The 15,313-nt window shown below is 29.8% G+C and overlaps 2 protein-coding genes across 2 annotated transcripts; both read right to left on the bottom strand.

Annotated features, from left to right (window-relative positions):
* Window positions 1–762: 762 nt before the first annotated feature.
* Window positions 763–1,320, bottom strand: EAE97_005551 (uncharacterized protein; the record flags this gene model as incomplete). Its single annotated transcript, XM_038876063.1, has 1 exon — window positions 763–1,320. The coding sequence occupies one exon, from the start codon at window positions 1,318–1,320 to the stop codon at window positions 763–765; it is 558 nt and encodes a 185-aa protein (XP_038733400.1).
* Window positions 1,321–12,174: 10,854 nt separating this feature from the next.
* EAE97_005550 (uncharacterized protein) lies at window positions 12,175–14,395 on the bottom strand. Its single transcript, XM_038876062.1, has 6 exons — window positions 14,074–14,395; window positions 13,799–13,988; window positions 13,675–13,740; window positions 13,610–13,623; window positions 13,440–13,555; window positions 12,175–13,384 (listed from the first exon to the last, which is right to left on the bottom strand). Exons 2-6 carry the CDS (start codon window positions 13,905–13,907, stop codon window positions 12,427–12,429), a joined length of 1,263 nt encoding a protein of 420 aa, XP_038733399.1. The 5' UTR covers window positions 13,908–13,988; window positions 14,074–14,395; the 3' UTR covers window positions 12,175–12,426.
* Window positions 14,396–15,313: the final 918 nt, after the last annotated feature.

Raw genomic sequence — 15,313 nt, 5'->3', positions numbered from 1 at the left:
GATCCATAGACATAAGATAGACATAAGGTCTATCCACCGTACCAACAGGCCATTCGGTCTTCACGTTACTGACAGAACCTGCATTATTCAATTTTATATACTCACAAACTCGCTTGAGTGTGTGACTAAGCGAGACAGACCCATTTTTACTTGATCTCGTATAGTTGGATACACTTTTTCTCGATCCTGTACTGGCGTACTGCTCCACGATGGAAGATGAAATCTTGTATGTCGTCTTCACTTTCACGAAGGGGAGCAATTTTGAGCGTGGAAGCAAACAAAAAGCATTCGACTAGTGGATTCATGCAAGCCAGAGCATCTAAATATCTTTTTCGAGTAAAAAGCTCAAACAAAATCTGACTGTCTTCATCCTCGCTCTACTGAGTTAAGCTTCATTTCCCACTCCAAGATTCCGAATGGTTACAAACTTTGAAAGCTTATATTTCATCTAGTCTACTAGTCCATCTTGTTCGCTCCAATGTCGAAATATGAAGGTTAGCACCTCTCCACTAGAAACTTGAGAGTCTCTAGACTATGATTTCTATTTTCAATAACTCGCAATCGAAGGTGTAAAGTAACAAGTATCGTTTATATCCGCTGTGTGCGTGCGCAATTTCCGGAAGTTTTCGCCGAAAAATTACACATCTAATTTCTTTCATAGAGCAGCCTATCGTGTATTGTACCCCCGGATCCGTCTTAAAGAGCAGCATATTATGACAACTGTGATAAATGTGGCTATATTGTATCACAAAACTGAAAGGATTATACTTCTTCCACTTTCTCTTTGCTCTGCTCCTCGATCCATTTTTTGATATTTTTGATCTCTTTTTCGAATCCCGTTGAACAGTGTACGCCTGGGAGATGGTATCCCTCACTACTCTCGATCTCCAATGTCGGCCCCTCAATTAATTTTTCCATAGCTTCCAAAAACTGTCTTTCTTCCTCCCATGTCAGTGCTATAAAGCTCCGGGCCCCTATTTCAATTTTACCATGAACCTCTGCCTCGGACTCCTTAAATCTTTCTGCCAGATGTAGCCTCAATTCAAATGTGTCAAAATCTTCGGATCTTACAAGTCGATAGGCGGGACCATAGTCCTTTGGGAGGAAAGAATGTGCCAGGGCGAAGAAACAGAGATCTAAAACTCGCGTCGATCGTTGCTCTGCTGGAGTATGCAGCAGATCCAGGAGAACCTGAGCGCGTATTTCAATCTCTACTTCTGCCTTGAGAGATTGCTTACACCAATTTGTGCTCATAAGCAGCAAAAGAGTACAAACTCCAATCATCGTGATCAAAAGTGGGATTTCGCTAAGATCCTTCATGTCTATGCACATGATCAACTACATACACTTCTTAGCACACTGTTTTCATTTACTTATATACCTGGAGGATTTGCAAAGGCTAAGATCATATCAAATGAGCTGGGAGAATTGAATGATTAATACTTACAATATTAGGATATGGGTCAAAAATGTCGGTATTGTATCTAAATTTGAATGTATTGTAAGAGATTTGCAAATCGACGCAAGAAAAGAAATCTTTGATGGGGGATTGATTGAATTTATAGCTATTTTTGATCTACTAGTCGAGAGCTAGAGTTATACTTAGTGTTCGATGCTGACGTCAGTATTTGATATCTCCTCAAGTTCACTCAATAAAGCCCCACGTTTATCTCATCATCCAGCTTCTTACTGTTCAAACATCGTTGAGATCTCTCGAAAATATGATTATTTTTACAATTATGTACAAAATATTACATTAATATCATGTTTTCATAATTTAGGCATCATTGAATAGTATGTGAATCTTTGATTCAATATCGCATAAGGTTGATTCGAATTTGGAGCAGCATCTGGAGGCCTCAAGAAAGCTTATTCACTGAGTCTTTCAAGCCCCCTCTGAAGCTTTGAATATTAACGCTAAATAGGGCTCTGATGTGGGTACAAAGATTGGGTGGAGTACTTATATCATATATAGTTCCTTCTTCGTCACTGAAGATTAGCATGTAATTTTGTTATATATGTGACTAACTCTAAAGTTCTCTAAGATGGGGCTCTAAAGCTATTTTGAAGACCAAGTTGAAGAAAATGATTAAAGTAGAAATCACATAACTCATCAGGTCAGATTATCCACTAAATTTTAAATCAAAACTCATTTGGAAAAATTCCAAAAACAACTCACTTCCATTTAATCTAATGGTTTTATTGATTCAAAAACACATATATAATCTCAGCACAATATTTTACATACCCCATGAAGCATGATAATAAATAATTATGTAATCATCCCTAAGATTATATGACTCGTTCAACTCTATATGACGGGGGAGAAAAATGGATTTTATTTAATGGACATGATTACCATTAGACCAGCCATACCCCTAAAGGCTCTGACTTCGTTCTAATCATACATTATATGTCTATTCTGGCTAGCTCCTTCTTCTGGGGGTCAGAATTTTTAACACTAGGTAGGTATGGATACGAATTATGTTCTCACCCCTAAATCACATTCTTAGTCTAATAGTCGCAAATTCCGACGAGCGGAGTGACTCTTATAGCAAACTACTATGAATGTCCGTATATGATGCGTTGATATAAACATAATAGTTATATATATCAATAACTAGTTCAAATAGGGATAGTGTGGGGTAGATACATCAAAATATATATGTATATACCCCATTTTGAGGTTTTTAATACAACATTGATTCAAAAGTTTTTATGTTTTTTTTAATGTGTAATCTTCGGGAATAATCAAAGCTTTTATTTTCTAAGACTATGTATTAGGTTTAGCGCGGGCTCCCACACGGACGTTCATAGTAGATTACTGTCTGAGTCTCTAAAGAGACGAGGAAACCTCTGAATGCACTAAATCCGCACTTTTTATAGTATCCTTAAATATGCACTAAATGCAGATCAATGTGACAAATATCATGTGACATCTTAGTTCAAGGCTAGCTTGAACTAAGACGATTGTTATTATATAAGAGATAAAGAGATCCCTTAAGGATCTCTTTCCTCTTTAACTTTCTTATTCTAGTTATTTGACCTCTATGATATACTCTAGTATGTGATCGTGACAATCAACGTGATAATGACAAGTGATCAGACAGTTTCCCCGATTTATGAACAAGCATTCCAGTTCTTCAGACCAAGTAAAAATCAAACCTTATTATATGGCAAACGTTGTACTAGTATCAGCGTCTACTTTGACTAAATAGCCCAATTCTAAAGTAGAAACCACTAAGCAATCACTGAGCTGTATACTCGTAGGATCCTTCGCAACAATATATAAAATGCTCATCTGAAACTTTGAAGATTAGAAAATGAGGTTTGCCTTCAAAAGCCTCAGATTGAATTTTTGATTAGCTAAATAATAATAGAAATCAAGGTTTGAAAGCATCATAGAGTTGAATCGAAGCCTTCAAGCTAGATCTTTAGTTTTCTATTAAAAATGTCTAGCTCCCGAATCTTCTAGCTCCCCCGGGTATTTCAATTAATACAATAAGTCAACTACCCCACTTTCCGACCACCCCCTATTTCCGACCACCTAAAAAAATCATATTATCTATACTTAAAACTTTAATAACTCAATAACTATTGAATTTTAATAAAATCATTTATAAAATCATTTTTTATAATATTAAAACTATTATCTTCTTCAATTTCATAATCTTCTATTTTAATTTGTATACACCTTATAACTCTAATTTCTATAAACTTCGAATTTAGAAATATTATAATTTTTTACTTTTTTTTAGATAATATTTTATTTAATTGATATTCTAATTTTCTAATTTTATTTTTTATTTTTAAAAATTTATAATTTTTAATATTATATTCTTTTATAATCTTACAAAATAATAATCTTTATATTAATAAATTAATCTTTTTTTCTTGAATTATTATATCTTTATATTTTCTAATATTAATTCTTTTTTAAAAGATTTTTTATTAAATAAATAATAAATATATATTTTATTAAAAAATAAAATTATTATTAAATTTAGGATTAAATAATAAAATCTTTTTATTATTATTTTTAAATAAAAATCGATTTATAAAAGATTTAGTTATATTTTTGAATTAAAGATTATTAATTTATTATTTAGATTTAATATTTTGAATAATTAAATCTTTTATTCTAGCCTTTTAATAATAAAAAAAGAAATTGTATTTTCCAATTAATAAAAAATCAAATAATAGATTTAATTTATTAAGTTTGATTTAATATATACTTTTTAGAAATAAGAATATAGATAAATCAAGTGGTTATAGTATATATAATATATATAATAGAAGAAATAAGAGATATATTATTATTGAAATATTCTAATATAAATATTATAGTTTTATAATTTCTAATTTATTCAAAATAAGGAATCTTGAATTTTCTATTCAATAAAAATAGTTTAAGAAATATAGATCTTTTTCAATTATTTTAAAACCATAATATCTATAATTTATTTAATTTCTATAATAATAAAATTCCAACCCTAAATAAAATCAAATTAATTAAAACTATTATTATTAAATTAATTTTCCCTATATATTATAAAAGGAATAATACTTTTTTTATTAATTAAAATATATTTTATAAAAAAAATTCAAATTCAAAATCCAGATTACTTTTTTTGAATAAATCTTTAATTAATACTTTTTATTATTAATTTATTAAAACTTTAATTCTTTATTATACCTATTTCATTTATATTCTATTTATTAATTAACTTAATAATTTTGATTTCAGGGATTATAAAATTCCAAAATCATTTTTTAATAATATCAAATATAATATCTGAAATTTATATAAAATCAATTTAATATTACTTTTTAATTTCAATATTAAAATACTTTCAAAAAAAGTTATATATTCATTTTTTTTTAAATAAGGAATCCTCTTTTTATATAATAAAAAGATATTCTATTATCTCTTTAATTTAATAATATATAAAATTAATATTAAAAACTTTTTATACTAATATTTATTCTTGTCAAGGTGCGGGTAAAGACTTATATTATACCATAGGGGTAAAAGGATTATGGAAAAGTGAGGCCCTATTTATAGGAAATAGGGCACACTAGTATACTATACCTAAGATATAAAGGCAACTACAAATCATATAGTTGATACTATAACAGTACCCCCCACTCAAGGCGATTAATCTATAATTATAATATCAATTAATCCTTTTTTTTAAAAAAAACAAAATAATATTAAAATACTTTCATTTCTATTATTAAATTAAAATAAACTTTTTTGAGAATAATAATCAATTAATAGAGCTTTTTAGATTTACTTCAATCTCGATTTGGGGGTACATTTGATATAAATATTAGTAGGGGATTAAAAGTAATAGATCTTTTAAAACCTATCCAAATAAATAGTTCTAGCTTATCTAGATTTGCTAAATGAAAAACAATAATTGTATCTTCCTGGCCATAAAAGTCTTTGACGGATTGCTAAGATGCTGGGTGATATTTCCATTTGATTTAATAATGAAATCCATTTTCATTATAATAATCAAATAGTTTATTAAATTCCTATTGCTTGGTTTCTTCATTTGTTTTATTATCTTTTTCTAAAATATATTTTTAATTTCAATAAGATTTGGTTTTGTTTATTACTTTTTGATTAATTAATCTGGGTAATCAATAAAGTAATTGAAATAAAGAGTTATGGAATACTAGAAAAATCTTGAAATTAATAGAGAGTTGAAATAAGCAAACTCGTTTATAAACTTTTAGAATCTTATAAAAGCTATCCCATTTGTTATTATTCTTTTTCATTAAACAATTAATCTTTATATTTTTAGTATTAACTCATACCTTATCACCTTCTTTATATAAGAGAATATCAATACAAATTCAATTAGTATAATCCTTATATTTTTAAATAAACTAAGTAATAAAAACCTTCAATTTTGTTAAAATAAAATTGAATCGATCTGTGATTTTGTTGGCTTTTAGAAACTCCCGTTTTCTTTAATATAACAAATTAAAAGGTATAAATAAAGAGAGCTTGATATTGAAGTATAGATGAAAACTGTAATTAGTAAAGAATAGGGATATACTAATAGTTTTGGAGATAGTATTGTTGAATATAAACTTTGTAAATAAAAATCAATTATACTAATTATTCTAATAAAAATTTATAAAAGCTTTAAAATATTATTTTATTATAATATTAATTCTTTTTGTTTAACTATCAGATTTAGGATAAAATAAGAAGGATTGTTTTAGGGTAATCAATAAATATTCAAATAAATATTTTCAGAATTTCGAAACAAATTGTAAACCTTTATTAGATATAATATTATTAGATATTTTATATAAACAGTAAACTTTCTTAACAAATCACTCAACAAATTCTTTTATAAACAATTCTATAATTAATATAAATTAATATATTTTTATTAAATAATAAACAACTATAATAATATATTAATATTTCTTTCCATAATGTTTATTAATTGGTAATAGTATAATATAATCAATAGAAATATCGAATTAAAAGTAAAATAATATTAATAGGGATTCGAGAAATTTAGATATAATGAAATAAGAAGTTTTGATTTGGAAATAAAATTAATAGATTTGTATAAAGGTTTTGATTTCTCTTAATATATTAGATTATTAATATATATGGGAAATGAAATTAATAGTTTTGATTTAATTAGGATATTTGGTAGAATTAATAGAATAGGTTTGATATATAATCTAAATATAAAGCTTAATAAAAAAGAAAATAAAAAGATATTTGTGATAAAAGATTTTTTTATTAATTAATTTATAGTTCTGAAAAGCAATTTGGAAATCTTTTTGAATTAATAATAGTTAATAACAAATAGTTAGATTCTAAAGTATATTATATATAATAGTAATTAATTCAAATAATTTGTATACTTTATTAATAAGATTATTAATCGATTTTTTAGTGTTAAGGATAATTATACCTATAGGAGCTATAATAAAATTGATATCATTATTTGCCTATTAAATAAAGTCTTTGAATATAGTAATATCGAATACTCTTTCTGAGAGCACTATTTATAAGCAATTCTTGATCCAATTGTTATTGGAATTAGTATAAATAGAGCGATTCTTTATTTTTCAATTTAATATATTAAAGCAAATTGTTTTATAATTAGGTTGGTAGATAATTCGAAAATTGAAATTAAATAGGAACTTTATTTATTTTATTTATTTTTGATTTAGTATTTTTATTAATATAAAATATTTTAGATTTTTATAATCAATAATAATTTTAAATAACTTTTGAATATTATATAATTTAGATTTCTATTTTTCTAATAATTTGATAATAATAAGTAATTCCTTATTATAGATTTCGTAATTATATTTAATAATATTATATTTCAAGGAGAAATAAGCTATTAAATATAAACGGCCCTTGTTATTATATTATGAGAGTATATCGCCTACAATCTAATTTAAAGTATTTGTTTTAATAATTATATAATAATAATAATTGAATATTATAAGAATTAGAATAAAGGTAAAGATATATTTTAATATTTTGAAAATGTTTTTTTAATTAATAATTCAATTTTATATATTCTTTTTTTTTAATAAATGATTTAGAGGTTCTATAATCTTAAAGAAGTTTTGAATAAAGTATTAATAGAAATTAATAAATTCTAGAAAATATTAAAGGTTTTTTAATTTAATTAATAATTTCTATTTGAGGATAATTTTAATTTTATTAGAATCTATTTTTATATTGTTAAAGATAATAATTAAATTGAGATATTTTGTTCTTTTTGTTTTGAATTTATATTTATTAATATTGATTTGTAATTTAATATTAATAAATTTTTAAACAATTTTGTAGATTTGTTTTTAATAATTTATAACATTCTCAAAATAAATCAAAATATTATCTAGATATACTATATAATTCTTATTCAGAAAATTAAAAAGAATATAATTAATATAATTCTGAAATAAGATAGAAGTATTATAAAGATTGAAAAATATTATTAGGAATTCAAATAAATCAAAGCGGATTGTGAAAGCAATCTTCTACTTATAGTCTTTTACAATTCATAATTTATTGAATATAATAATAATATTCAATTTGATATAAACCTTAGTATAACATAAAATATTGAGGGTTTTTTTGATTAATAATAATAAATAATGATTCTTAATAGTAATATTATTAAATTTATAATAATTTTAATAAATTCGAATATCCCTTTCTAATTTTGTAATTAAAAGAAATAAAATAATTAATCAGGAATGAGATTTATAAATGAATTTTTTATTTAGATTATTATTAAGCTATTTGCAAACAACTTAAAATTTAATTAGGGATATTGGGTAATCTTTGTTATAAGGAAACTCTTTGCCTAATATTATCTCAATTTTGTGATCCTAAGAGCATTATGGCAGAAGTTTATTAATAAAAGAGGAAAGGAAACTAGTGAATAGATTACAAAGTCAGAACAGTAACTTGCTTTGAATTTCTATTGTAAGTGGTACAAATCGATTAATTTTTTCTATAAACTTTTCGATATTGTTTTTCATAATGCTATAATATAATTAAATAGAATTGTTTGTTATTATACAATATAATTCGCAGGCTTTATCCAATTTGTCCCAGGTTACTTTTGTAATATAGATTTCCTGATTTTTATAAAATTGAATAAAACTATTAGCTATAAAGAATTTTATATTGCTTATTTCCTATTAAATATTTCATAAAATATCAATCGATTTCTCTAATAAATCTGGTAGTGGTGAAGTATTTGGTAATAGTAAAACATTTTGATTCCATAATAGTTTTTTATATATCCTAGAGCCGGCGATAATCCATGCTAGAGCTAGTTTTAGGATCGGTCGATTTAGTATTATTCTAATGCGGGTCTCAGTTCTTCCATTAATTGAATGAATGTGGCTGTAGTTTTCGTTGAGTGACACAAAATGGATAGGGTTTGTGCCTTTTGGGTTTCTCTCTATAGATACTGGAATCGAAGTGATAGGTTTTAAAAGTATTGATTGATCTTGGGATGGGAGAAAGGGAGTTTCGAGATTTTTGTTAACGATTTCTTTGATGAAGGCTTGATATAGAATCGAGGAGATAGTTTTCTTTAAAATTGATTTCCTAATAGGTATACATGGTATCGGATTAAGCGCGGTATCCGCTGGGGTTGGTATATCGTTGTGGTCGGGGATAACAGTTGCAATAGAGTTGATTGGATAACAGTATCTGGAGCAATATATAGATATGAATTTGAGGATTATTGCTGCCTAGTTGATGATGGGATTATAACATTGAAGCCATAGAAGGCTGAGGATTATAGGATCTGTATCGAAAAGGTTGGTGATATAGAATAAATCAGTTTCTTTATAATCGTTAATTCGTATATCTAATAATATGTATTGGGAAAGGATATTAAAGGTTTTTTTATTTACAAGTAATAGGTTTCGGGTGGTAGGGAGGGAGCATGTAGGGATGCAAAGCTTGGAGATAAGGATTCTATCAATGAATTTATATTCTATAGTGCTGCTATTTATTAGATTGATAAACAGAATGATCATATTAGACACAAGGAAAATTTTCGTTGAGATTTTAAGAGATTTGCTATTTATTGTTCTAAGATACAAAGGATTTTTAGATATAATCAATCTTTTAATCTATAAAAATAAATTTTCCATAAAGGATCTCGATTTGTAATTATAAACTGAAATTACTCTTTTAATATATCTAGTTAGGGAATTGAGTTTCCGCTATTATCCGAATTTATAGAGCCTTCAACAAATCCATTTAGATCTACATTATTAGTAGAGGTTGAAGAAGTATATTGGAATGGTGCTGTAGTAGTTGAGGATATATTTTGATAAAAAGGAATGTAGGTATTATAATAGGGTTTGGGGTTATGATAGTAATTTATAGCAAAGAAATAGTAAGTATTTGGAGTATATTGATTAATAATAGGGGGGTGATTGAAGTATAGTATAGTTCCTAAGTTAGTATTGTATTTTGTATTGTTGAGTTGTTTTTTTTTATAATTAGTTTTAATATGGTTAGGCTTTTTGTAATAAAGGCATAGGCCGAGGTTAAGATATTAGTCTCGAGTGTAACGTGATGGGGTTCACTGACTTTGGCGAACAGTATCTAGCTGTATAAAATCATTGAAGGGATTAGATGTGATAGTTGTAAAAGTAGCAACAGACTTCTTTTTATTGAGTTTGGATTGATTGTGATTAAAGTTAATATTTTGATTTTTATACTGATTATCGAGATAGGTTTTTTCTTTCAAATCGTTATAGATTCCTTGCTATCAAATTATCCATACATTGATATCAATTATTAAGGGTTTATTAAAGCAATTGACCGAAATATTGATTAGTTTTTGTAAGATCTTGAATTTGAGATTAACAACTTGTTATTCAGCGATTTTCTTATATTTAATAGCAAATTGTTTGAATTCAATAATAAAGTTATCAAATGATATCTTCTTTATTTTATATTTGTTATAATCCATAAAAGCTTTATAAAAAAGATTTAGGGTTTGATATTGCTTATTCAATTTATATTAGATATTTACTATAATATATTATCCTAAAAACCAAAGATCAGAGTTGTACGGATTATTAGTAATTATATCAAAGTAGATTTGATTGTTTGTATAAATTAGATTGAAAAACAAATTGATAAGGAATATAATCTTTTGGAATTCCAATTCGTTTTTATAATCTGTAATTAAGTAATAATTGATTATATTACAAAAAGCTATATATTGATCCTAGTGTTTTATGATGTCCTGCTTATTGCTATTAAACTTTTTGGGAGTAGTGAGATATTTGTAGTGGAATAGCATTTGTGAGTTATTGCGAATAACAATTTTTAATATTTCAATTATATCTTTCAAATCAACAATCTTCAATTAAGTATTAACAGCTTAGACTTATACTATAGCGACTTGAGCTTATAATGAACTAATAATCGATTTAATTGATTCAAATATTACTTGGATGGTAACAAAATATATAGCATTTAGATTATTAAATAAATCTATAAAAAAAGAGATATCAATTTCAATAAAATCAAAAATGTGATTTAAGAAAAGGAATTATAGGAATAGATTAGATATAGGTATTTGATTGCTTATCTTCAGGATATTTTTGTGGTTGCAAAACAACCTTACAGGGTTCCTGAGCGGCGGTAACAGGGTTATATAGAAGATCGATAGTAGGAATGATTAGTACAATCAAAGATGATTTCGATAAGATTATTTAAATGAAATTGTAATAGCTTTTTTGTTGATAGTATAAACTATTAAGGTGCGAGTAAAGATTTATATTATATTATAGGAGTAAAAGGGCTATAAAAGAATGAGGCTCTACTTATAGGAAGTAGGGCGCGCTAGTATACTATGCCTGAGGCATGAAGGCAACTACAGATCATGTAGTTGGCGCCGTGACAATTCTACTAATTAATTTTTCTAAATTAAAAATAACTTTTGAAATATTTAAATATCTTTTTGATATAAAACTTTATTATATATTTAATTATAAAATAAAATATATAAAATATTATAATTTAAATTAATTCTTTGTATATTTATTCTATTTATAATTATTCTAAAAATCTTTATAATATCTTTTTCAATATATTTATTCTTTATATTATAATTATAATAATATTAAAATTTCAAATCAATTAATTAAAATATTATTGAATTATTTAAAATGTAAATTTTATAATTACTCAAAATAGTGTGGTTTTTGAGATAATTGAAAAAAGGGGGTGGTTGGAAAGTGGGGTAGTTGACTTATCTCTTCTCTTGTCAACAATTACAGATGGATTAGAAGTTGATTTCCCTACATTACAGTTTTACAAAATTACGGTAGAAATACAAGATACGATCGGATCCCACACGGCAAACAAGAATCATGAAAAATTTGACCAGCTCATCCCGACACGCTGAGCAATCCACGTCGACTTAGACACAGAATCTTTGAGAGAAGATATAAGATGTCATGTTTCTTATGACGAAGGGGCACACGCGAACAGGGTAATACATAAAAGTTAAAAAGTGTCGAATCACACTTGGTATCACGAGACATAGACGATCTGGATATTTCACTCTCGAATCAGAAAGTCTTATAAAATTGGTATATAACGAGCTACCGATAAAAGTTCTATTTGAAAAGATAAAGAAGACGCTTCATCCACTTGCCATATTTGTGAAATATGTGCGATTAATTGAAAGAAAAAGCCACCGAACCGTTGAATACTCCCACGGTTTCAAGTATATACAAAAGAATCGAATAAGTTGAAGGTATGTGAAACAATCTGAACGAAATATACAAATATGAGGCAATGAATAACACCTTCCTACATCTCCGTGATGCGTTGAAACTCAAGACTCGGCGCCCTCACCACTAGACCGTAATCTAGTTAGGATTGCACTGCGAATACCAGATGCTATATGCGACACAACTTGTGCCAGGGACGCAATTAGTGGCTCCAGTCCAGCCCTGTCCACCGCATTGGTTCCACTCATTGACAAGTGGACCGCCAGTCGAAGTAGGACTGGCGCTAGTTGTTGTTATGGTCGTGAGAGTAGATCCTGGAGCGGTCGTAGTAGCGGAGGTGGTAGTAGAAGTGATTGAAGACTTGCTGGTACTAGTGCTAGTAACAGTGCTAGTTATGACTGGCACCGTTACAGCTGGCTTTCCGAGATCCACGTTGACCGCATCGAGGAATCCGGCATTTGCGTAAAGTTGACTCATGTCCCACATCATGACGCCGCCAAAACTGGAGAAACTCTTTGAGTATGCGATGACACTCGCGAGAGCGGCCCCGGAGGTGTACCCAGCTCCAGCTCCAGTGTTTGATGGTATGCCTAGCATGACTTTGACGTTAGGATTTAGTGATACTGTCTTGGCCCAGTTGTCCCAAGTATCAAAATTGAAGTTATTCTGTGTTGACACACCGGGGACGAATGATTGTACTCCGCAGTAATTGTTGTAGAATTGCACCCATACGATATCGAATGATACAGTTCCATCAAGCATTGGTCCATCTGCGGCATCAGGATAGGGACACTGTGGAGCAGCGGATAGAAGCCATGTTTTGTTTTTATCTGTGTCCATCAACGAGCGGAGCTGATTTCCAAATGCAGGCATATTGGATACTGTGCTTTCGAAGTCAAAATCGAATCCATCGATTACAGCCGTTCCGAAAGGTCGGATGTTACCCGAGGTGTCAGGTCCAAACCATGACCAAAGATTATTCGCAGCGGTTGTGGCAGCTTGTGTGGATGTGAAACCGCCCTCAGTATAAGTGGCCCCGCCAACAGAAAGCAAAATTGTCTTGCCATATGTTTCTTGACATGTGGTAATGTCGGCCCTAGATTGGATGTTTAGAAATGGTGCTAAATAAGGAGTTGAGAATTTATACTTACTCGAGCTCTGAACAGTAAAATAACGTGGATCCTGAAATTACCGTACATGGATCTCCTTGGTTGGCAAAGTTGAGGACTGGAGTATTGATAGAACTCAAAAATGCGAGCGGAATGATCTACGAGATTGGTTAGAAAATAATATGGTATTTCTCAGGAGAGCATGTTCGTACGTTAACTTCCGTGTCTTTATCATGTTAGCTTTGCTAACATATATCATTTGGCTGAGGCCACTTACTTTGACAATAATATGAGAGTCGTTGCTGGACATAAGCTCCAGAGCCCTGTCCATACGAGTTTTGTCCTTTTCTGAGTTAATACAAAATTCGCAGATAATGCTAGAGACGTTCAGGCAAGCTCACCCCAATAAACGGCAACATTACTCTGCGAGGTCGGATCGAAGCCCGCAATTACAGAAGGAATACTGGCAATAATGCCCGCAAGAGGAGCAAGTGTAGAGAGCGACGGCATGATTAGAAACTAATTCGATTTCGATTGTGACTGTAAGTCTGGAATGAATTGAGTGGATCTTGAGAGTTTCGAGAAGTCCGGCTATCGAAAGAATTAAGTATGAGTGAAGTCTTGTTGCTTATTTGAACCAATCTTTGGATGGTAGACTCGAGCTTCTTATACTTACATTTGCTATTTTCACGGCCAACACTCAGGCGATTACATAGCAGTGTATTCGTGGCTCGTCTCAAGGTGACCACACGTTACTCAGATAATTGAGTTTAACAAACAGCAACATGTCAATCAGGTTGCAATCAAAAGACAACTTTACATTGAGTTCTTAGAGGTGAGAGGTCAAACGACGATGTTGACAATTTCCCAAAACTGGGATTCCCACATTCCAACCATTAACGCCCACGTCCATTTCTCACGGAGGTAAGGGGTTGTTGAAATGACTTCTCGATAAGGAATTCAATATCCGCAAGGTCCTGATTAGTATCTACTTTTGACTGAAAAGGTGATATAACACTCTCCTCGGGAACAAGAAAAAGCTCCAAGAATCATCACGGGCGCAGAATTTGAGGAAATTAAGGAGTTGAATCTTGATGAATGGTGGTCAAGTTGCGTGTGAGAGACATCTGGAATTACCTTTCCCCGGCACATGCAAAACATTGAATATCAAAATATGGAAGGTGCCCTTCTTCTAGGTGATGAAATGCCCGGTCGATCGTCAGGGGTACAAGATTGCCGATAAGCCACTTGGTGGGATGAAGGAAAAAGTGGATTTACCCCAGCGGTTAGGAGAAATCGACTTCAGCTTGAAAGGCTTCAATGAAACGAATGATAAAAAAGCTTGTTGTAACGTTACTCGGTGACCTGATCAGGCATGCTGTGAGCAACCGAGCCGGCCCTGGACAAGATTTCAGAATACATGTCAAATGTTTCAATCCGTCCATTTCGGTCAGAAGACTTCTGCCGAAGGAATGAATGATCAGTTTTACCGACAGGTCTTTGCGATAAGCAGATAAGGAACTGTGTACACAGAAAACTTTGACTGCTTCTAGCAATGCTTCGTCATGCCCGTGTTCCACGAGATTATATCTTTCCATCGTGATAAATCTTAATAGTCAGGCGTGTCTAGTAACCCTCCATTGCAACCCCAGTGAGTGAACTTAAGAAGAACTTCGGCATTAATTCGGGCGCTAATCATAATTGAAATATTGGCATTCCCCTATTTTTCGCAGCCAACAATACGTCGTACCTAGGTCTTTGGGGCTTGAAGTGGAAGCGAAATCTAACCACAAAGTCCAAGAGTTCAAGAGTGCTTTTAGTAAGGATGATCTTTGGCGTGGTCGGTATTTGAAAAGACATGTCGCAAATACCGGCATCAGATGAGCTTGTACCCCATAACGTTTGAGATCGACGCG

This window comes from Botrytis byssoidea (assembly GCF_014898295.1).
Source record: "Botrytis byssoidea strain MUCL 94 chromosome Unknown BBYS_009, whole genome shotgun sequence".
NCBI lineage: Eukaryota > Fungi > Ascomycota > Leotiomycetes > Helotiales > Sclerotiniaceae > Botrytis > Botrytis byssoidea.
Note: the sequence above shows the minus strand (reverse complement) of the source record. Positions and strands in the feature narration are given on the sequence as shown.

What these genes read in the sequence shown, in the direction of transcription:
- EAE97_005550 (XM_038876062.1), bottom strand. Translation starts at nt 13,907, where the DNA reads ATGCCGTCGCTCTCTACACTTGCTCCTCTTGCGGGCATTATTGCCAGT. An exon ending in TAATGTTGCCGTTTATTGGG is followed by an intron (nt 13,741 to 13,798) that starts GTGAGCTTGCCT and finishes AACTCAGAAAAG; the next exon opens with GACAAAACTCGTATGGACAG. An exon ending in TTTTACTGTTCAGAGCTCGA is followed by an intron (nt 13,385 to 13,439) that starts GTAAGTATAAAT and finishes CATCCAATCTAG; the next exon opens with GGCCGACATTACCACATGTC.